Below are 23,661 nucleotides of genomic sequence, written 5' to 3'. Positions count from 1 at the left end.
TTATGAACTGGACTGTTTTTCTTTCTAATTTAAGCCATAATTAGTCAGCTTTTCTTTCTTTCTAATTTAAGGTCTACTTGAATATTGAGCCCAATTTAAGTTATAATCACAATTAGAAATATTTTAATTATAAATAGATTATATAAAAATAAATATACAAAATAATATAATTTGATATATTACATCAGATAATAAAATTATTTTTTATGTAAAATAAATCTTAATATAAAATAGATCTAACGTATTACATAAAATTACGTCAGTTTATATATTTACTTTTGTATAATCATTTTATATATGTAACAATTACAAATCATATTTTCCCTTGCTACAAAAGGCTTGCAGCATAACTTCCCTAAAGCATTTTTTGTATAGTTTTTGTATCTCAAAAATTCATGGAATTAAAATAAAAAGATAGACAATTCCAACCCTAAATATAAGTCTACATAATTTTTTAAAACCCTTTTGAATTATAAAAATTACTTTTTTTTTTTTTTTTGATATTGGGGATTGGGGAGAGAGATCAAACCCAAGACTTCTCTTATGGAAGCTGGGTCTCATGCCATCTGAGCCACATACTCTTGGCAATTATAAAAATTATTTGATACAACGATAAGACAAAATTATAATCTTCACTCACTGTGATTTATCTTTCTATTCATTTTTTTTTAAAAAGGACCAATGCTATTAACTACCAAAAAATATTTTAATGACCACATTAATATTCGCTTTTTGAAAGTGGTCTTTGAATTGCAGACAGAAAAAAAAAAAAAAAAAAAAAAAAAAAAAAAAAAGGTGGTAATTGAAACTTAAAAGGCATTCTATAGATAATATAAACAATCATTCATCGTCAATGGTAAAATCCAGCCATAATTCTAAAACCTAAACAACTTAATTGAACAAAGGGTGTGAGTTTCATTATGCAGGAGATTTTTGAGATGGCTGTGTCTGAGGCAGGAACAGCACTGAGGGCTGAACCAGATACTGGAGAGACGGAGAAGATTGGAACGCTTCTTCTTGTACTTCAGCAGATACACTCCTATCGAGAACGCTCTTATCGAGATAAAAATGAAAATTTTAAAAATAATATTTACAAATATCACTCTTTTTAAAAAATATATTAAATTTTATTATTAAAAATTAGTTGTCTTAAATATAAAATTCATATTTATTGAAAGAACTGGCGGCAAAATTTACAAAATGATACGTACTTCCATTTTTATTTTCTAAGACATTTTTTTTAAAGAAAAAGATTAAATTTTTTTTTTTTTTTTTTTGGGTCTACACCAAGTGTGATTATTCATCTAGTTATAAGTATCAATAGAGTTCCACACTATCATATTTTTGTCATAGAATAAAGGAATATTAAATTATCCAAGACGACCGCCAAAAATAAACTCGTCATTTCACTATATTTTTACCACTACAAAAATCCATTAAGATTTGTCTTGTGACATCGAAATTTACTTTATGTTTTTTTCCCCAAGTTCGTCTTCTCGTATAATTTCAACAGAGAGAGATTAAAACAAGCTGAAGATACCGCACCTCAACATGCAAATGAGAGAGAGAGAGAGAGAGAGAGAGAGAGAGAGAACACCACAAAGCAAGCCTTACATATGAAAAATATGTATTAGGAGGTTTACATCTTCGTAATTCAAACAAGTAATTGAAGCATAATCCAAATATAGAAAGCATAGAGTCACTCAGAACCCTCAAAAAGGCCACAACTGTATTTATGACTCCCGGAAACGAGTAAAATAGCCAACGCCCTCATCACTTGCACTGACAGGTTGGTAGCCAATCTTCACAATAAGTTGAACCACCAAACATGTTCTACTACATTAAGAAACTACAACAAAATAACTGGTTAAGTCCATGTTCCAAGCGTTTCAAGGACCTGTTTTCTTCTGCTAAAGTTTTTTTCCCATCTGGTATTTTTACCATAATGTGTTTTTTTTTTTTTTTTTTTTTTTTTTGGGGGGGGGGGGGGGGGGGCGGATTATTTTTCATGTCGCACAAAACCCAACATGCTACAACACAATTCTCTCTAGAACATCTCCTTTAATGTTCCTAGGACATTATAAAGAGGAGGGTATTGCTTCAAAAGGGACCGCAGCTTTAGCGGACATTGATCATGATGATAAAATCATTAATTACGGAGGCTAAGTCCGTATGATGCTGCCGTAGAATCTTAAGCTTAATATCAATTTAGATATGTTAATCTTTTACGAAATCTAGTTTATTTTGCTAAAGTTTGTGCAAATCTCTCTAACCATACGAGAATCTTCGGAGCCTATATCATGTAATCTCAAGTTTTTTACTTGTTTATTTGTTCGGGCAACATGTAATTTCATATGCGAGTTGTAGCCCTTTTACTTTGCACAGCATGTAGAACACCAAAATTTAGGAGCCCAACAGTTAGCCCCTCCCTATCCCAATCCTTGATGGAATCCTACCCATCTGAAAATTTGGATGTATCATTGATCTTAATGATATACAATTTTTTGTGGGAAACTATGATGTCGACAAATATGAAAATCAACAAGCTTCTTCAGAGTTATGAGAAAGTAAATTCGCGGTTTTTTTGGGAATTGATTCAAACATATGATCAAAAACATTCAGAAAAGAACTTACAAGACGCTCATAAAGGAAACAGGTTTCACCATCAAGCATATATGCAGAACTAAGAAGAATTAGAGATAATTAATCGAAAGGAATTTGCTGGACTCTATAATTAATTCCAAGTACCACTGAAACAGCCTAATTTGGGTCATCAAATACAGATTCAAGATACATCTTGTGGTGAGTTAACATCATTATTATGGAAAAAAAAAAAATAAATAAGAAGCATTGCCAGCATTTGAACAACTAAAAAAAAAAAAGAGTAAACCCTCACATCCAAGGAATTGACATCCGGGGTTAAATCAACAGGCTTTTTATTGTATTATCTAAAAGTTAGCTACAATGTTCTATCCACCGTAAAAGCATTAGGATTTCTGTAGGACCACATCTATTCCATCATAATGTAACAAGTTTGTAATCACTGGAACGGCATTATATATCTAGCACAAGTATCCATAGTATGGCTGCTCACTGATGCCTATGACCTCCATGCTGGTATATAGTGCAAGTATTATGCTCATATTGATACCCTAGTCTATGCCTTGTCCACCTTTGGAGATTTCCAGCACGATCATGAAAAACGAAGACGTTTGTAGGCAGCCAACCATCCATAAACAAGTAGATTGTTGTTTATTACCATCTTACGCTTCATTTTCTAAAAGAGGCCTTAAATAACTAAGCTATTTAATGCATCAAACTACGTTTAGACTTCTCTAACTATATAAAATACTTTATTTTCAGAAGTACCTAATATATAAAATACTTAATGATCGAAAGAAATAAATGTTTTTAAATCCTAATCAATTTCTAATAAATTTTTTTTACGAGTATATAGATTCTATTGATAATATTGGCAACAGAAAGTATACAAGATAAACACCTAATCAGAAAAAGAGAACAATACAATAAAAATCAATAGATGTCAATGGCGTGCACCCTAATCAATTTCAAATTTTTGACCACCAGTATCTACTAAATAGAAATATGGTGCATAAGCGTTTCATACAAGCTTAAAGGTAAACTAAAAGCAAAAACCAGAAAGAAAGCTACTATTTAAGATTGAAATTCTAACCACCAGAAAAACATTGACTTGAAAACCACAAACCTGGTGAAAACATGATCAAGCAGGTTTGGATTCCACAACTGCCATCCACTTCGAAAAGGTCACTCCATAACTTCAATAAAACCCAAGTTTCACATAATAAAAACTACGATGAAAAGTTTTATGAAGTATACAAAATTCTCAAATGACAATAACTGTAAAAAACAAGAATCTTCCATTCAGAGGCAAACAATATTCAGCTAATTGCTGGTATTACTATTGGGAATCAATATAAAGGGTTTTTGCAAAGTGTCAAGAAGATCGTGGTATTGAAGTTTCAATTAGAAATTACCATAATCAGGTATTGTTTTCAACATGATCAAGGTTTTTACATGGCACATAATTGACAGTAGGAACCCCATAGGTAAAGGACACTTACAGTTAATAATTATCAGAGGATTTATACAGGTAGTAATGATCATACTACATATGTTTCCACAACCATAATGAAGACTAAAAAGATCAACATGGAACACAAGCAAATCAAGTACAGAGAAGGCACACTAATAAAAAAGCTAAACACACAAAACAACACCCCCAACACAAAAAAAAAAAAAAACTACAAGAAAACTAATTGTAGTTACAATGGCTGGAACAGGTGGTATAGCTTTCTAAAAATTTCCAAGGCTTGATGCCTTAATTTATGAGGTTGGTTTAGTTTGTTAAAGTCTGCTTTTATGTTTTTTTTTTTTCCACACTTGGGCTACAGCGGATCCTGTTAGACTACTTTATAGTTTGCTCTATTAAGACTATAAAATGATTGTTGTTGATCACATGATCCCATTGCTTCCAATTGTGGCAGAGGTATTTTGTCTAGTGATCCAACTGATCTAATTTAGTGCAGGTCATTTTAAGAAGGAATCTTACTCGCCAGCCTCCTTTATGTTAGTTGCTAAACAATCAGATACCACAAATCCTGCAAACATGATGGTTTTTTTTTTTTTTTGTACAAGTACCACTTGGCAACAAGTCAATTAGTATCTTGATGTTCCCTACCAAAATAGAAAAGTAGGGGATCACAAGCCTATATTATTGTGATTTACTACATTTTATCTTGATTCTAATGCTAGACTGACAACCTCATAGTCATATAGGCTTGCATCTTAAAGATAAGAAATTCATCTTCTATACTACATATTAGATACAGTATTGACATGTCAAAATTAGTTAAGAGTTTATGCAGGTACTTCAGACATACAAATAGTCACAGAAGCGTACAAAACCTATAAAATCAAGCCATAGGTTGCACCCCAAGCATGACATTAAATCCCACCTCAAGTGTAGAAAAACAATGGATCAAATTCACCAGACTGAAAATGCCTAAATATAGTCTCACCCATATGTTAGAAGCAGAATGCAGTTCTGTAAACAAGTAGTAACAATTTTGCAGGACTCCGGCGGCAGCAAACAAACCTATGTGGCAAACACCAATTCCCTAATAAATCAGCTTTGACTCACAGCTTGGCAATTCAAATAGACACACCAAAAAAGTTAGAATAAATGTTGGCTACAAAAAGGGCATGGACATGCCCCAAGCCTTTAATATAAACCAAAATCCATTGAGCAAATAATCTAACAAAATAACCTGCTCAAACTAATCCGTACATTCCTTTCTCAATCACTGAATGAACTTCAGAGATCAAAACAAAATGTTAAACTAAAACCTTCATTCCTTCAAGAATATCCTATTCTTGATCACCAGGATTATTATAGAAGAAGTAACACATTTCAATTTCTACTAAAATGTCCAAATTATCCTTCAACCTCAATACCTGTAACAAGGTCCCACATTGGGAATATAAATAACCAACAGAGTGAGTATTATAAAGTAGTTATGGGTGTTGTCCCACATCGGCTACTTTTAGATGAATTTGGGCTTTATAAGCAATTTTTGGGAGACTTTAGACTGACTAATCTTTATAAGCACTTTCCCTGGGTTGTTGCATATGGCATCACACTCACCTAGTAAGGCCAATCACGTTTATTTTTTCTAGTCAGTAAGGCCAATCATGTGATACTACTAGCACTGCATGACATGGTCTGGATGAATATGTCAAGAATTTAAGAGGGAGGGAGAATTTGTACTACCTTAGTCCCACATGGGGAATATGAATAACCCACATAAAGTGGGTAAGATAAAAAGTTAAGTCATAGGGACTAAGTCCCACATTAACTAGGTGAAGCTAGGTTTTATAACCAATTCTAGAGAAGCTTCACCTTGACCGTAGCCTTTTTGACAATATATTGCAGGTGTCTAGGTCTTCCCCTAGGTCTTACAATACCCTACTTTTAAAAAAGATGTAAAATACTCCACAATCCATCAGCCCAAACCATGTTATCTGCATATCTCAGGATAAGGAAAAATGAATGACCATAAGTGCACTAATCATAATGCATAATTAATTTAGCAACCTAAACTAGTATTCAATACAATTCCCAGTGGAACACACTCAAATTCCTCCACCTATCCTACCTGTTAAATTTCATTTATAAAACTCACAAAAAATATCAAACCATTCACGGTTCTACACAGCATGATCGGTACGTCAAGAAGGAAACAAAACAATCTCGCAAAAAGTCACCAATTTCAGGAAAATCAATACCAAGAAGCGAACTTTTTCTACTAAAAAAATATGCCATCCAACACATTCTTACCACATCCATAAAAGGAGACGGAGTAAACCTTTCCACTGAACTTTTGGCCAATTTGTTGTCTGCTTCGCCGAAAAAAGACAGGTTGAATGGTAAATCTATTGTGGAAAAAAAAATTTCACCAAAAATCAATTTTAACTTTAAAAATAATGTTAAAGTCTTAAGTGAATAATAGCATTATGCATTAGTTTTCACATTAGAAGAAAGATAACTAGAAATGAGAATAAAATTTATCAAAATTATGGAAGAAGCCTCTTCACTCGGCCTAATACTAAATCAGACACTTTATCCATGCCACCAGCTAAAGAAATGAAACTTCGTAACAGACTAAATAAAATATACAAGCTTTAGTTGCAGGCTGCACTACATTGGGCGTTAACAACTCGGTATCAAAAACACCCAAAATGTGAAGAACAGGTTTCTTTTTCTATAGCCAGTTTAAGACATTATGGAGCATCCAGCAGAATTAAATTCACAACCAAAACAAGCTTGAGATCTTAATATCTAAATCGGCAAGATAACAACCGCAACATTACTTTTTGTTTTATGGTTTAATATTGTTCCCAGTACCATGTGTTTTGCATGAACTGTCATTAAATAACCCATCAGTTATGTACTGTGATCCCAATACTCGTCCAAACAAGTTAATATGCAGAACCCACTTCTACCCAGGATAATCAAGTAATAAGAACGATCATAAGCTGCTTTCCATTTCTGCTTCATCCAATTCTCTCTCTATTTTTTATCCTTGGTAGTTGGAGTGGAAAGTTAATAAAAAAATCTTAACTATAAATAATGTCATTCAATCATGACTAGAGGGCATCCTAAGTTCATCTAGATAGGTGTTTCTCTTGTATACATCTAGTGCACTTGAATAGCACCTTTTGGGTTTTCTAAAAAAGATTTCTTACTTTTAAAAAGTTTCAAATATTTTCAGAATAACTGCATCTCCTGGCAAAACTCAAATTTTCACTACAACAATCAGAACCTCAGTGAGTACCTTGTGTGTTGCAACTTGTTCAATATTTTTTATTCAATTTCAATTATGAAGAACATATAAATTTTAACATAAAAGAAAATATTTATATATATATATATATCTATACAGGTGGTACTTGTGAATACAAAGAAGAAAAGGAGCTGGAAACAAAACATTAGATGCCATAACTAACACTGAGTTTTAGTGTCTGGACAGCTCAGAAGGGAAAAATGACTAGTATCAGGCCATGGTAACAAGAACTTAAAATGTATAAAAATTTCTAAATGTAAAGGTAGTGTGAATGCATATTGATTAGCTTTCAAGTATTCTCTTCATGATATCAGCATTGCTCAATGGGTAAACCATGCCTTGTAAATTGTATAGGCGAAAGGCCATTAAAATGATAGGTATAAGAACCTCGGAACTAGATTACAAATATGAAGCCACCAGTACCATAAAATGCAAGCACAACCAGAGGAACTCAGTGTAGCATACTTCTGGATATTTTCCTCTCTTTTATAGTCTCCACTTGTATTATACTTATTTTTCTACCTTCCTTTTTTCTGTGGTTAAAAGGCAACTCCCTAAATCTAATTCATACTACAGCATTTACTGCATCAAGATTCAAGAGTGTTCTGCAAAGTGCTAATACTCATTAAAAACTCCACCATTCACATTTGCACACAGAATTTGAAGATGTAGAAGGTCCTAATAAGATTGAACGAAGAGACACTAGAGAAAGGAAGGTTTGGCTGCCCAAAAATGAGAATGCCTTGTTTTTTTTTTAAAAAGAAAAAAAGAAAAAAAACATTTCCTGATGTAAAAGATGGAGGATTAACATCACTGCAAATTCTTATACTGATTGTAATACACAAAAAGTAATAGGAACAAAATTTTGGAATCCAGTTCAATAAAAAAATTTATATCAACCTCAAAATTTTAAAGTTTGCAAATAAGAACCTCAATCTAAATAAGAACCTCAATCTTATAAAAAGAGAACGGTCCTAGTCATCCATAATAAAATTTGGAAAGGCTACAAACCTGACACAATTTGCCAGAAGTAGATCATTAACAAACCCAAGCAACCATATCAGACAGCTTTAATTTAGCTATGAAACCATATAAGAGCACGAAGATAAATTCAGGAATAAGATCAGGGGGATTGAAAGATCCATTTGCAAATGATACTGACAAAATTCCATCTCAAGCATTACAGGTAAGCATCACATGCACAAATGAAATGACAGCAACTAGATAGTGCTAGTTTTGACATAAAACTATCCTGGTGCTAAATATAGATTTCAGGGTCAAAAACCAACAAACTTAACTGCCACTGCAATTCAGTTCCAAAGCCATCTCCGCAAACAGGGAATCAACCTGCAATGACAAAACTAGCATAAACCGCCCTGAAAGTAGAAAATAGGCATGATGGGCTATTACTAAATGCAATAATTCCACAACAAATAATTGAACCCAGCTCAGCAATAGTCCATGTTTGAGAACATACGTATCAGTCAATGCTTATTCCCATGGCCATCCAAACTGGTATTCTTAGACTTGCTTGCATCTTCAACTGAGGAAGGGTCACTAGATGATCTAAAAATAAATAAATATTATATTATATATAAACAAAATACAATAAGAAATGAGATATTTCTAGCCAGTTTAATGGAATATCCAATTAATGGAACACAAAAATGCTAATAACAAGATGTGGGACGACTTACAATTTCTGTTTCTTTGCATTCTGTTTGATGGTCCGTACCATATCCATAGCCATCTTCTGGTGCTCCCTTGTTTGTGAGTGCAGTTCCAAGCCTCCAACTGTTTGGCAGTCAACTTTACAGATTCGGCACCATCCTGTGCTAGCTGCCTTCCTCTTCCTCGGGTTACCAAAAGACTCTGTGTCTCCCTGTAAATATTGATAGGCTCAAAATACCGACAGTGAAACTTTTTTTTTTATTGGTAAAATACAGACGGTGAAACTGATGCCAATAAATATCTCTACATACAAAGACCAAGAAAGAGCATCTACATTACAAAGGAGAAACTTCAAATATATTATAAGAAAATTAAAGGTGGAATAAGCCTTACACAGTGAATTGAATAGGCTTGAAAAAAAAAAAGTAAGAATAATGAGTACAGAAAGCTTAAACTCAACTGTATTGATTCCACGATCATTTGGAAATCCCTGAAGAGAAAAATTGCTCCTAAATCGTGGATGACCTGGCCTGTTGCCTGCACCAAAGGATTCAAAGTCCCCCAGCCCAGGCAGTTCTCCCATCCGTGCATGACCAGGATAGTCACCAAAACCAATTGGTTCTCCCAATCGCAAATGACTTGGCAAGTTACGTGGACCCAAATGTTCACCCATTCGCAACTTACCAGGACCCTCAAACTCACCCCTCTGCAAATGACCAGGCAGAATAGGAAACCTGCTTTCATGGAATGAATTGCCAATTGGATCACCAAACCGACGTGATTCCTTGCCATCAAAATCATCTAGGCCTGACTGGCCGGGAATGCCTCCAAAACCACGTGATGATATACCATGGTATTCTCTAATTGGACTTCTAGGAGTCAGACCATTCATGTGTCGTCGAGCATACCCAGTAACAGGTCCAAGAAAATCTGGATGATTACGACCAGAATCTGGCAAACCAACGGGTCTTTCTCCTCCATCATATGAAGGCAAGAATCCTGAATGGGCACTGCCAGCCCCAGGACCCAATTTGAAACCAGTATCACTATTTAGGCCATAGGGTCCCATCTCACGAGGCCTTGATGAATAATTCCCAAACTTTGGTCCAAGCTCTGCATCCAAATGAGAAGGCCTGGGGAATTGTTTGAGACCATCTTCAAACTCTCCTCGTTCTGCAGCTTCTCGGCCTAAAAAGGAATTAAAACGATCATCTGGGAAAAGCTTCGACCTGTCATCTCGAAACCCAAGTGTCGATGAGGAATCAAGACCGGGTGCACCATTACTTCCCATCACACCAGAAGGCTGACCTACTGAACCCCGTCCCAAAGACCCAGGAAGATTTGGATCAGGTCGTCTACTATCCATGTAGCTTGGCCTATGATTTATAAACAATTCAGCATCCATCGGATTAGGCGGCCGCTGCTGACCCATCAGACCTTCAGGGCCATGTGGTCTAGCCATCATCCCACCACGTGAATCAACCACACCAGGAGGTAACATACCAAATGGTGGCCCTCCAACAGATTCACCTTGAGACGCTCTCGAAGCTGCAGCATTTGTAGGGAGTGCATGCCCTTGACCGTGAGGCCCTTGAGAAACAACAGGTAGCGATTCAAAGTTTCGCTGGGGAAAATCATAATACCCCGGTCCCCTCCCAAAGGATGATGTGGAGCCAGGGCCTAAGATGCCACCAGGTGGGGTTTCAAGAGATAGCTTTGATGCAGGGGCCTGCAAATGCTCAGGAATGTGCCCATATCCTTGTGGCCTAAACTGAGCAGAAGGGTGCCCTCCTGGATGTTGGTGATGTGGAAGCACAAAAGGAGGAGTTTGTAACAATGGAGCACCAGGTGGCCTTTGTTGGAGAGAAGAAGACCCAAAATGCCTTCCCTGATCAGCAATTGCACCTGGGTGAGAAGACTGTATAAAGCCCCCAGAATGCACCTGACTGGGTGGAGGAAGACCTTTGTATCCATCAACTTCAGGACCTTGAGAGATGGCTCCTTTTGGGATAACATTCTTAGCGGGACTACTTGAGACATGAGCTGAAGGCATAGTCAAAGTTTGTGAGGCTTCATTAGCAGCCGTTGAAGGCTGCTGAATTGCACTAGCATCCTTCTCCAATTTCCCACTCAGTTTTTCTATTTGTTCAGGTTCATGCAATGGGGGATTTTTCAAAAGAAGATCATCCTTTCTCTCTCTATCTTCCAAAGCAAAATTGCCCAAATGTCTTGGGCTTACTTCAGAAACATCTTTCTTGATCTCAGATACAAGTTCACCTGATTTACTGACATTAAAGTTCTCCAAATTACTTTCCACACCCTCTTCCTTCACCATCCGCTTAACAAGCCCTCCATTTCCCAGGACATGAGATTCACAATCATCCTTGGACTTGATATCAGTTTCAGATTTCACATTTTTTACTTCACTAGCATCAACTCCAAGAGCTGATGTTGATGCTGGATCTGAATCATTCGATACCTTTTTGGCAGCATTCTCTGAAGATAATTCAACTGTTTGGTCACCCATGCCTTTCTCAAATGCATAATCACCTTGCCTTACAGACAATGTTGACCTTGAAGTTGCCCCAGACTGCTGTTCAGTAGACACTTGTGCTTGAATCTCACTCCTGAGCATATTGTTCAGACTTGCAGATGGTTGGCTTGCACCAGGATGCATAGGCCTGGCCTGAACACCACCAGCATACTGTGGATATGGCTGTGATTGTACTGCATGATTTGGCACCATAGGCCTTCCGGCAACATTTTGAGAACCATGTGAGAATGCTGCATTCTGCTGCAGGTGTGGATAGGCATGAGTATGTTGTGTATATGAATGAGGAGGGACCTGGGGCCGTAATGGAGATGGGGTAGGCATTTGTTGCTGCAGAAATGAACTTTGCGGTACAAAAGGCTGCTGCTGCTGCTGCTGCACATGTTGCTGAGCCATAATCTGTTGACCTGGCTGTATAGGAGGGCGCTGGTGGATTAAGTGTCCAGATTGTTGAACTGGCTGCTGTTGTGCAGGATGGATGTTCTGGACTTGACCTGGCAATGGTAACAAAGCAGCCTGTTGCTGATTTGGAATTGAAGCAGTAGAAGGGGGTGGACGCATAGGAGGATGTTGTTGAGGGAATTGACTTGGAGCTTGACCAGAATGTTGCGGCTGTGGATGAGGCCCACCTTGAGGGTTCATGTGCATTGTATGCTGTTGTGGGGCTACTAGATGCATTTGTTGGTGAAGCTGAGGATATGATTGATGGCCCGTGACATCATGGGCTGGCGGATGCTGCATCTGAGGCTGGACATTAGGATTTAGGTACGGATGTGGCTGGGAATGTTGTTGGACTGGTGCTTGATGATGAGCTGAATGAGGTTGGGGCTGTAAATGTTGCATCTGGTGATGAGGCTGTTGATATTGAGGCACCATCACATGTTGCTGTGGATGAGGTTGGGTGGGATGGGGATGAGCTTGGGGATACGGCTGGGGATGGGGATGAGCTTGGCCTGGGGCTGGTTGATTGGTCTGTGACTGAATTTGAGAATGTGGCAGCACTGCAGTCTGTGGCTGCTGTTGCAGGTTAACTTGTGCCTGGTTTTGAAGTTGAGCAACTGCTGGAGCTTGAGCATGTGTTTGTGATGGAGGCTGTCCAGTGGGCTGAGGATGTGGTTGAGATTGAGGCTGGACGAGAGTCTGAGGTGGTGGTTGGGATTGCGGCTGAAGCAGAGGTTGATTCTGACCAGCCACTTGTGGTGGATGAGCTTGCAAGTGCTGCTGATGGTATTGTGGAACTCCCGGCTGTTGATAGGGGTAGTACTGCTGATAATGCTGTTGATAGGGATCATATCCGGGATACTGCTGGTAGTATTGTTGATACTGTTGTTGTTGCTGATACCACTGTTCTGGAGTTGGCACAGCAGACTGAACTAAAGCTTGTGATTGAGGATTCGGGTTTGCTTGCTGATTAGGATCCTGTCCAGAAGCAGTAGTTGCTGCAGTTTGAGTAGTCTGGGCCTGGGTAGCTGTTACACCAGGCTGAGTGGCAGCCTGAGTCTGATTGGCAGTATCAGTTCCACCAGCGGCTGAAGTATCCTGAGCACCCTCTGCCTGCTGCACCTGAGGCTGCACGCCCTGTCATCAAACGAGATAAATGATAATCAACTAACCAAAAACCAATTGAGCAGAACATACTTTTAATCAATAAAAATGGGAAAAGAAAATTAAGGTTTCCCACACTCACAGGACAATTTTGGGCATGTTCCTGTACTTGACGATGCACAATTTGGATCCCACACCTGTTGCATACAACAGGAGAATTGCCAAATGCACATCCACTACAATGAGATGTGCACTCAGATAAAGGTCCCTGCCATGTGCATCCACTCCTGTGGTAGAGACAATGAACTGCTATTTTGCCAATGGTTTCAGCAAGAGTTTTATTTGATTCTACAAGCAGCTGCAATGAGAAGTAATAAAAAATTAGTATAACCAGACAAGAGCATGCATGGGAGTATGATAGAGCATGATGGTATGAGACGAACCTTGGAATCTGCTTCAGTCACCAAGTAGCCATCATAAGGGCAAGCCCGTGTAGTACTCACAATGTAAGTCAAACAGGGCTTGCAGTATAAATGAGTGCATTGTGACTGTAGAGCCTCATTTGGGTAAACAAGCAAGCGACAGACAGGGCAGAAGTACTCTCCAGCTAAAGTTTGAATGTTTAATATGCACTCATTATCAAATCCCATGCTGACCTATAAGAACAGCTTCAACTGCCACAGTGCATCGACACTTTCACCTAAATTTAAGTTTTACATAAAAGAAACAGATTACTGTCCGGTACATACCTCCAAGAGTCAAAGTTTATCCTACACACCATTGTTGAATCCAATTACAACATACAGATTCCATGATTATTGAAAACAAAAACAGAACCACAATGCAGCAGGCAACAGTGCACTTGTGGTTCTATAAAAACTTCATAAACAGCTAGAAAAGCAATTGAAGTCTATGCCTGTGTAAGAGGATAAATTATGAACAAAGAAGAGGATGTAAATCAAAACTAAGGGGTCTCACATGAGCTGAATCAAGCAAGGCCCTAGGAATACAAAAATAGATTACAGCTATTAATCAACACTGACTAAAGATATACAATTATATAAACACTACATTGATAACACAGTTGGAAGTAATAGGTTCAAATTCCATTGACAGCAATAAATAAATAAAAACTAAAAAATTACCAAACATAGATTGGAGAAAACTATTAATCTTAACTAAACAAAAAGGCAAGCCAGAAGAAAAGGAATTATTCAAATCTCTTTCACCAGAAACACAAATCAATAGACAGCAACAATAAAAAAACAAACAGAACGACACGAATTATGGCATGGACAACTCATGAAAATACGAGCTTAGTTGTCAGCAAACGGCTACTAAAATAATTAAACAGTTTCTCAGCTACCAAAAGATTTGCAGGAAAAGGATGTGACTATAAATCTCACACCTGAAATTATCTGAAACAGTGTCAAGAGTTTATTCAATAACGTAAACCCTAACCAAGCTCTGTGAAATTGTGTGGGGACTATCGAGCTTTGAATCAGGTAACAATCAAAGACAAATTTCCTATTCCTGTCACTGATGAGCTACTTGATGAATTGTTTGGAGCATCAGTTTTTTCTAAACTTGATTTGAGGTCTGGACATCACCAGATTCGTGTAAAAGATGTTGACATTGAAAAAACAGCCTTTAGAACTCATGAGGGCCATTACGATTTCTTATTAATGCCTTTTGGGCTTACTAATGCCCCTGCAACATTTCAAGGGTTAATGAATGATGTGTTTAAACCTTTTTTAAGAAGGTTTGTCTTGGTGATTTTTTATGACATTCTGGTCTATAGCAAAAATTTGGTGGATCACATTTCACAACTTCGAGCAGTTTTAGAAGTTTTGAGGCAGCATAGTTTATATGCAAAGATATAGTGTAGGTTTGCAATGCAAGAAGTTGATTACTTGGGCCATATCATTTCTGGTTCTGGTGTCAAAGCTGATCCTTCTAAGCTTGAGTCCATGGTTGAATGGCCCATTCCAAAATCCTTGAAAGGCTTGAGAGGGTTCCTAGGCCTCACTGGCTACTACAGAAAATTTATCAAGGACTATGGATCCATTGCATTGCTGCTCCTTTAACAGTTTTATTAAAAAAGAATTGTCTCAATTGGATTGGAGGCATTTCAGGCTTTTCAGAAATTGAAAGAGGCTGTTACTAATCCACCAGTACTTCAATTGCCTGATTTTTCTAAAAGCTTAACCATAGAATGTGATGCTTCTGGTATTGGTTTGGGAGCTGTATTCATGCAGGAGGGTTAGCCTATTGCTTTTTATAGCAAGGCATTGAAGTGTAAGGCACTGCTTTTGTCTACCTATGAGAAGGAGTTGCTAGCTCTTGTTTCTGCTGCAGCTAAATGGAGACCCTATCTGTTTTTTTGTTTTTCTTTTTTTTTTGGGGGGGGGGGGGGGGGGGGGTTGTTCAAGTGAAGACTGATCAGCAGACTCTCAAATACTTATTGGAGCAACGGGTGGGTACAGAAACTCAACAGAAATGGCTTTCCAAGCTAATAGGCTATGATTTCACCATTGATTACAAAAGAGGGAAGGAAAACAAAGCGGCCAATGCCCTTTCCAGGAAGTCTGAAGAGCAGTCAGCAACCGTAGCACTCATTACCTTTCCTACTTCTATGAGGATAGAGGAGTTAAAACAAAGCTATCAGCTTTGCCCGTTCACTATGGACATTTATGAGAAGTTACAACAAGGATATGAGGGTCCTAAACATTTAAGGCTTGCTATTAAGGAAGGGGAAGATTGTGGTGGTCTCAGATTCAACTTTCAAGACTAAGGTCTTGTACCACATTCACAATAGTCCTGAAGCTGGTTGCATGGGTTATCATAAAACATTGCAAAAGGCCAAACAAGATTTTTATTGGAAAGTGATGTGCAGGGATGTAAAGGCATTAGTCAGGGAATGTGAAATTTGTCAAAGTATGCAAGCATTAAAATGTACATCTAGCTGGCCTCTTGCAGCCATTACCTGTACCTTCTTCACCATGGGTAGAAATTTCCATGAATTTTATTGAAGGTTTACCTTCCTCAGGGGGTTATACTGTAATTTTTACTGTGGTGGATAGGTTCACCAAGTTTGGCCATTCTTTCCATTGGCACACCCTTATTCAGCACGTAAAGTGGCTCAGGTTTTTTTTTTCCTGGTGTCTTTAAGCTACATGGACTACCTATATCCATTGTGTCAGATAGAGATCCAATCTTTACTAGTCATTTCTGGAATGAGTTGTTTAGATTGCAAGGCACTTCACTCAGTTTCACTTCTGCTTACTGCTTATCACCCACAATCCAATGGGCAAACTGAAGCCTTGAATAAGGTTGTTGAAGCTTATTTAAGGTGTTATACTAGTGACAAGCCTAAGGAGTGGAGTTCGTGGCTTCCTTTGGCTGAATGGTGTTACAACACCAATCATCATTCCTCAATTAAAATCTGTCATTTTGAAGCATTGTATGGCTACTTACCTCCCAGATTAGTTTCTTATGTGGCAGGAACTTCCATCAATCTTGCAGTAGATCAACAACTCAGATCCAGAGAGCAGCTTTGGTTGATGTTGAGGAAAAATCTATTGCAGTCCCAGAACAAGATGAAGGAGTTTGCAGACAGGAGAAGAATTGAGAGGGAATTCCAAGTGAGGGATTGGGTGTTTTTCATACTATAACCATATAGACAGAAAACTGATGCCTGATGCCACAAACTTAAACTGGCTCCAAGGTTCTTTGGACCTTTTAAGATCTTGGAGAGGATTGGGACAGTAGCTTATCGACTTGAATTACCTCCTTCTACAAATATACATCCTGTGATACATGTCTCTTGCTTGAAGAAAAAGTTGGGACAAAATGTCATACCACTTCCTACACTGCCTCCTGCAGATTCTCAGGGACAAGTTCAACCTGAACCTGAGTTGATCTTGCAAAAGAAGGATGAAGAAAATCAGAAACCATGCTATCACTGAAGTTTTGATAAAATGGGTAGGAGCTTTTGTTGAGGATAGCACTTGGGAGCTTCAGTGGACATTACATGACCAATACCCACACCTTGTGGGCAAGGTCCTTTAAAGGAGAGGGGTTATCAAGTCCTTGAGGTCAAGGACATTGTTAAGGGGAAGGGAATGTAACGGCCTGAAGCAAAAGTTAGTTAATAACGGGAAGAAAGAAGCCTGAAATGGAAGGATTAAAAGGTGCGTTTCGGTAATAAGTGAAACAGTATATTTTAAAGTGATGAAGGAAGTCTGTCGTGGGGATTAAACGGTGTGTAATGAGTAAGTGATACGGTGCATTTTCAGTAGGAAGGGAAACAACAGTTTTAACTGTAAGGGAATCGATTTGGGCAGGGTTTTCAAGTGTAAAACGTTGAAGTTTTATTCTTTAACTAGTATAAAAGACTGAAGCTAGTGTAATGTGATTCATTCCAGAAAGTTTAATGAGAAGTTAGTTTTGAAGGTTGGAGGTTCCTCGAAAGCCTCTTCCAAGAATCAAGAAAGTGATTTTTGGGTTTCATTCAATCTGTTCTTGTTTGTGCATGTGGTTTTTGTGTATTGTTCATCATTTTCTGGGTAATCTGTAGAATACCCATTACACGAACCGATGGTGTGAAATCTGCCTTGGCGCTGACCGATGAAACCGATTAGGCCGACCGAGACAGATCCAGACAATCAACGATCGGTCTCGGTCGGTGTCGTCCAACTCATTAGAGCAAAGAATCATCACCATCCTCTAACCCAAACCCATATAATCAACCAAACACAAGTCAATTTTCTCAAAACATCCACTGCCAACACTCAAATCCCAAGCAATTATTTCCTAAAAAACCTCCCAACTCGCCAAAACACACTTTTGTTTTGTCTCAACACAGCAACTAGATATCGATGCTCCTGTTGAGCAGCATGACTCCCGTAGAAGAAAATCAAAATAACAAAAAAAAAAAGAACAAGAAAACAAATTATTGTGAAGATAGAAAGGAAGCCGATGGCATAACATTAGAAATACCTTATTAGAGCTCGAAGAGAAGCAGAGAGCGCCGTTATTCGAAGCTTAGGGTTCCACGGGCTGTAGAAACATCTTTTTAGACTTTGTTGGCTTCAACGAATAAGACCACTAAAGGATGATAGCGATGGCGACAGAGACAGGAACGTTGGCGGCCAAGGTGAAGACACTGAAGAAGAGAAACTTTTGAGTAGAGGAGCAGCGTATGAGGAGCGTGCGAGCGGATGAGATTTGAGAAATGAAAAGCGGAGGGCCTCCAAAACCCTGAATCTAATATCAAAACGGCAATGTTTTGTTTATTATATTCGATTTATTAATATATGACTTCTGCTACGTAATTACACAAACATCTTTCTAGAATGCTCGGTATCGATCCAGTGCTAGATCAAGAAAAGGTTCTTGCAAACGCATAAATGATAAAAGAAAAAATTTATTTATTATTTATTTTTCATTTTTCATTATTTTATAATATAATATTAGATAATAAATTTATAAATAAAATATAAAAAATATACTTCATCAACACAATATATGATTATATCTAACATTATTCTTTTAAGTGGATCCATGCCCACCACTAGGAGCACTAGCTCGAGACCCCCACAAATATATTTTATGTTTTTTTATTTTTACATAATTTTTTTAATATTTTAAAAAAAATTATAATATTATTAAAAATTACTTATTTAATTATGAAGGAAAAAAAAATTGCCAAATGGAAACATAGCTTTTTCCTATTCTTCTTTTCTACTTTCGGCGGTGGATTTGCAATATTCGATCACCACTGTTAGCGTGTGGGAGCCATATGAGCTAGTACAGTCGCTCATGCATCTAGAATGCTGCCAATACCAAATTCGTTCAATTCTACCTATATGATTATCTGTTAATATTTTATTGGGGGAGCGAACTCAATGTATTTCTTTCGGGTGCTACTCAGCTAGTTCAAGGTTATCATTCAAAGTTACTATTAATTTATTTATAATTTTTTACGTATTTTTTTCCTTTTTCTAAATATTAAAAACAACAAAAAATACATACAAATGCACTGGAGGTGCTTTTAAGTATTAAAAAAATACACTAATGATAACTTTGAGAGAACTACTTTTTCCATTTCTTTCATCATCTTTGAGACATGATTGGAGAGTGAGATAAAATGAGAATTTTATAAATAAGTAGTGCTAGTGTGCCACCCAATTTCGACTTTTGAGCGTGCCCATTAGTACAAATTCTACATCTTATTTTTCTTTTATTTTTATTTAATATTTTTTAAACATTATTAAATATTTTAAAAATAAAAAAATATATTAATACACTAAAAGTTACTTCCTTAATCATTAAGTATGTTAGGGGTATTTTTTTCTAAGCCCATAAAGGCTCTCAAAGCCCAAGCCCACCAAGGAGGCTTTACTAGAGGACAAAATAGGGATAAATGAGAGAGTACTCGGAATGTACATTTAATCCGATAGAACTGACATGACCCGAATATCCGACTGTTCCGACCCGAAAATACACGACCCAAACTAAAACGAGGTAGGAAGAGTGAAATTCTGAACCGGTTATATTTGGGTAAAATGGGTTTGGTTATTACTCGATGCCCGATTTATTTATTTTTATGGTTTACCTTTCAACTTTCAAGTTTCAACTTAGCTTTCATCCTTCAGTCGACTTACAGCCCCAGGTTCCCAACGCTGTCCAGTGCCCATTGCCTCCATTTCAGTCTTCACTCTTCAACCATCATACAAGGTAACACGAAGGAATCAGCTTCCTAAATAGATTGTTTATTCTTAAAGCTTTAAATAATAAATTGTTTTGTTTTGTGAATTCGATCTCTATTTGGATCTTTATGATGATGGGATTTCGGGTGTTTTTGTTCGTCAAATTTCTGCATTTTTGTTCCTCTCAACTTGGCAATTCTTATCCCCATTTCATTGTGGCCCAAACAAATTAACCAAAAATAGAATCTATAGATACTTGGTTCAAGTGGTCTTTCCCCACAATCCTGGCCAATGCTGTAAGATAGTGCCAGAACGTTTTGCTCACCAAGCAAATGCAAAAAAATTCACTTGGATTGGGAGCGTGCGGACCGCGGGTACTGAATCTTCTATACATCAAAGTCTCACATGCATAATGCATATGACTTCAGAGAATAGAATTCCATTGGGATGACAGTGATTATTTTGTTTGGTGTAACAAATTATTAGCAACAATGTCATTGAAATTATGAAAGTTTGTACAACAGTAATGAAATAAGGAGAAAGCATGGAATGTACTTGACAGAATGTCAAGGAGAAGATAAAACTCTCATTAGTATATTTTGTATATAAATCTTCCTTTTGTACAATGATGCTCATAAAGTGAGCTATTTATAGCCAACATAATATACCCAAATTATAACAAACAATTACAAGATTAAATCTCCACTGTACACCTCATCCGCTTTCTGTTGTGCAAAACAATTCCAAAGTATTCCGCAAGTGGAAATTTATTATTTCTGTCCAAAGGCAGCTTTGTGTGTTTACGTGGTGCGGGCACAAGAGTTTGATGCTTCAATAATCAGGATGGTTGATTATAAAACATATTAAGAACAGGTGCCAAATAATACATGGTGGTGTTGAGGATTGCTAGATTTGGTCCCTACTCTCGTATTTAGTATTGTGGTCTCGGAGTACATGGGCCGAATAAAGGGTGGTTATCTTATTCGTTTAGTGCCATGAAACCCAGTTCCAGTCATAGGCCAGAATTCTCCATCTGCATCTCCCCTTCCAACAAATTACATTCACCACTACATAAGGGCCCAGCCTACAATAAATTTCTGCATTTTCTAATCCAACATGTCACAATGGTTGAGTTTGGTTGTTGGTTTAATGTTATTTGGAACCAACTATCAAAAATAGAAAAAGCATATTAAAGTAGTCATATCAGATGGGCCCTCCTTTCTTTCACTTGTTTCTATCTTTTCCTTGTGTGCAGATTTGTATGGGCATGCATTGTTTAACGTTTGTGGGTGGTGACAAAATAATAGGATAAAAGTGGATTTTTGGTGCTAAACTGATTAGTGATGAAGTTCTTTGCTTAACATGAAAAGCTTAAAACAAAACAGAAAACAAAAAAAGAAAAGAGTCCCTAACAAGACTGCCAATTTCATCTAAAAACCCTTTTTCCTAATAACTATCACTTGTTCAAAGAACTTAAATCATATTACCCATGCACTTGGGCCTAATCGGCCTACCCAATGTCATGTATATATCCAAGGCATATTGGGCCGATTGATCTAAACTCCTGGTTTCAAATATCATGTTTTTTTCTCCTTTTTTTTTTTTTTTATAAGTAATATTACACTATGTTACAATGGTTTCAAATATCATGTTGAAATGGTCCAGTTGTTTTCCTCTTTACTCTTTATCTTTTTGTGGGCTTCTTCTCTAACCATTTATTTTATATATATTTGAATCTGCACAAGAAGGTTATATATATATATATATATATATAATATGTCTCCTCATTCAGTTGATGACTCACTCTTCTACTATTTTGATTAATGCGTGCATGAGCCATATATTAGTTTTTATTTTTTAATGATGCTTTCTTTATGTCAAATTTTAGTTATGGAATCTAGTGGTGCTATACATTCGTTAGAGTCTGAATCAATCCCTGATTTAATTCATTTTGATGGCTCTCTGCCTACAACTACTTCTCATGTTCATTTGGATAGCTCTTTCCCTATAACTACTCATTTACATGTTCGCCCTCCTATCAAAAGATCTTGAGGTAGATCGGATGTATGGCTTCATTTTTCTAGAATTGAGGATGAGAACCCCGATGTTCATAAAGCTACATGTAATTACTGTGGTAAGGTTTTATTATGCCATTCTAAAAAACAAGGTACATCATCCTTGAGGTACCATAATGACAATTGTAAAACCTTTATTGAGATTGGAAAAGTTAACCCACAATAAAAAATGACCGAACCTATGAGGGATGGGGTGGATGGTACAATTAGCAGTTCTAGTTTTGGACCTGCCAAGTATAATTAGCAGAAAATAAGATTGGCGGTAGATATACATGACAAAATAAAATCGTTTATAGATCAATATTCATAGCATATCAACTATGCGTCTCAAAATAAGCTAATATACAAATCAATCATAGTAATATAGATGGCAAAAAAACAAAATAATCATACATGTTAACTACGCATCTCAAAATAAAGGAATATATGCATCCATTATAATAATATACCTGAAGAAAATGACCCCGAGTACATTTGTTTAGCAACAATATACTACATTAGTAAATACTTATTATGCGTTTACCATATAGTAAACACAATATAATTCTCTATATGTGATACAAAATTCCATTCAAGGAGGAAAAATCAATCTCAAAGAATAACCAATAAAAAAGTCCAACCATAACTTCATGAGATACATGACTAGCATGCCATAAGTAACATCATTCAATTGGCTTACATTATTATTATTATTTTTTATTTTTTGAAAAAAGAAGGAAAAAAACACATCCAAAGTACAATAATGCAATTTATTCTCCCAACTTGGAAATATTATAGTATCTCCAACCAGATTCTAATTATAACAGTTCCAAACTTAAATACTAATTGTGTTTACGAGAAAACCTTGGTGATCAGGGACAGGAAAAAGTTGAACTTCAGCAACTAAAGCTTAATTTTTATGAAACCCTTGTGGCTCAGGCCGAGTACACCTTAGTCTCAGACATGACAAGGATTTGAGCTTCAACAATTAAAGTATCCTTTTTTATGAAGCCCTTGGAGGCTTCGTTTAGATCCCCTATTAACTTTTTTTTTTTTTTTTATAAGTAATAAGATATTTTATTGATGAAAAGATAGGCATAGCCCACGTACACTGGAGGTATACATGTGAATATACCTATTTAGAAACTAGTAACTGATACAAGGAAATCATGGAAACTGAGACTATTCAACTCTAAAGCTATGGCCCACATAAAAAGTCTTCCAAGAAAACCTCCTAAACTCTTCTAAAGAGCGTTCCTGATTCTCAAAAAATCTATCGTTTCTCTCACTCCAAATACACTAAAGAATACAAAGAGGAGCTATCTTCTATACGGCTGCAATTTGTGATGTCCCCGTGATTCCTCTCCAACTTGCTAATAGCTCTACCACCCTTCCCGGCATGACCCATGCTATACCCATTTTGTTGAAGAAATAATTCCATGTTTTTTGAGCAAACTCACAGTGTAGAATTAGATGGTCCACCGATTCACCATTCTTTCTGCACATACAACACCATTATGTTATGATAAGTCCTCGTCTTCTTAGATTGTCCATAGTAAGAATCTTCCCAAATGTTGTTGTCCATACAAAGAAAGCAACCTTAGTAGGTGCTTTACTCCTCAAATATTCTTCCAAGGAAAATTATTGTGTCTTTGGTGCATAGTAATTGTGTCATAAAAGGAGAGCACAGAAAAATTTCCTTTCCTAGAAGGTCTTCATACCATATTATCTTCAGTTATATT

At 36.9% G+C, this 23,661-nt stretch overlaps 2 protein-coding genes across 14 annotated transcripts; one reads left to right on the top strand and one right to left on the bottom strand.

The window, feature by feature from the left end:
* Positions 1 to 1,585: 1,585 nt before the first annotated feature.
* LOC122291985 (filaggrin-2-like) lies at positions 1,586 to 18,412 on the bottom strand. 13 transcript variants are annotated; one of them, XR_006236827.1, is made up of 11 exons: positions 18,154 to 18,411; positions 13,596 to 13,852; positions 13,295 to 13,510; positions 9,517 to 13,185; positions 9,083 to 9,267; positions 8,863 to 8,951; positions 8,684 to 8,732; positions 6,380 to 6,474; positions 5,061 to 5,137; positions 3,728 to 3,797; positions 1,586 to 1,849 (listed from the first exon to the last, which is right to left on the bottom strand). XR_006236827.1 is itself a non-coding variant. In XM_043100097.1 (7 exons), exons 2-6 carry the CDS (start codon positions 13,800 to 13,802, stop codon positions 8,870 to 8,872), a joined length of 4,350 nt encoding a protein of 1,449 aa, XP_042956031.1. In that variant the 5' UTR covers positions 13,803 to 13,852; positions 18,154 to 18,412; the 3' UTR covers positions 8,496 to 8,732; positions 8,863 to 8,869. The 13 variants fall into 13 exon arrangements, 2 of the variants coding, with proteins under 2 accessions (XP_042956031.1, XP_042956030.1); XR_006236826.1 differs by having other exon boundaries at positions 1,586 to 1,836; XR_006236829.1 differs by lacking the exon at positions 5,061 to 5,137.
* LOC122290915 lies at positions 15,048 to 17,120 on the top strand. Its single transcript, XM_043098590.1, has 6 exons — positions 15,048 to 15,166; positions 15,257 to 15,414; positions 15,639 to 15,920; positions 16,118 to 16,212; positions 16,356 to 16,796; positions 16,899 to 17,120. Exons 1-6 carry the CDS (start codon positions 15,048 to 15,050, stop codon positions 17,118 to 17,120), a joined length of 1,317 nt encoding a protein of 438 aa, XP_042954524.1.
* Positions 18,413 to 23,661: the final 5,249 nt, after the last annotated feature.

This window comes from Carya illinoinensis, chromosome 13 (assembly GCF_018687715.1).
Source record: "Carya illinoinensis cultivar Pawnee chromosome 13, C.illinoinensisPawnee_v1, whole genome shotgun sequence".
In the NCBI taxonomy this organism is placed as follows: Eukaryota; Viridiplantae; Streptophyta; class Magnoliopsida; order Fagales; family Juglandaceae; genus Carya; species Carya illinoinensis.
Note: the sequence above shows the minus strand (reverse complement) of the source record. Positions and strands in the feature narration are given on the sequence as shown.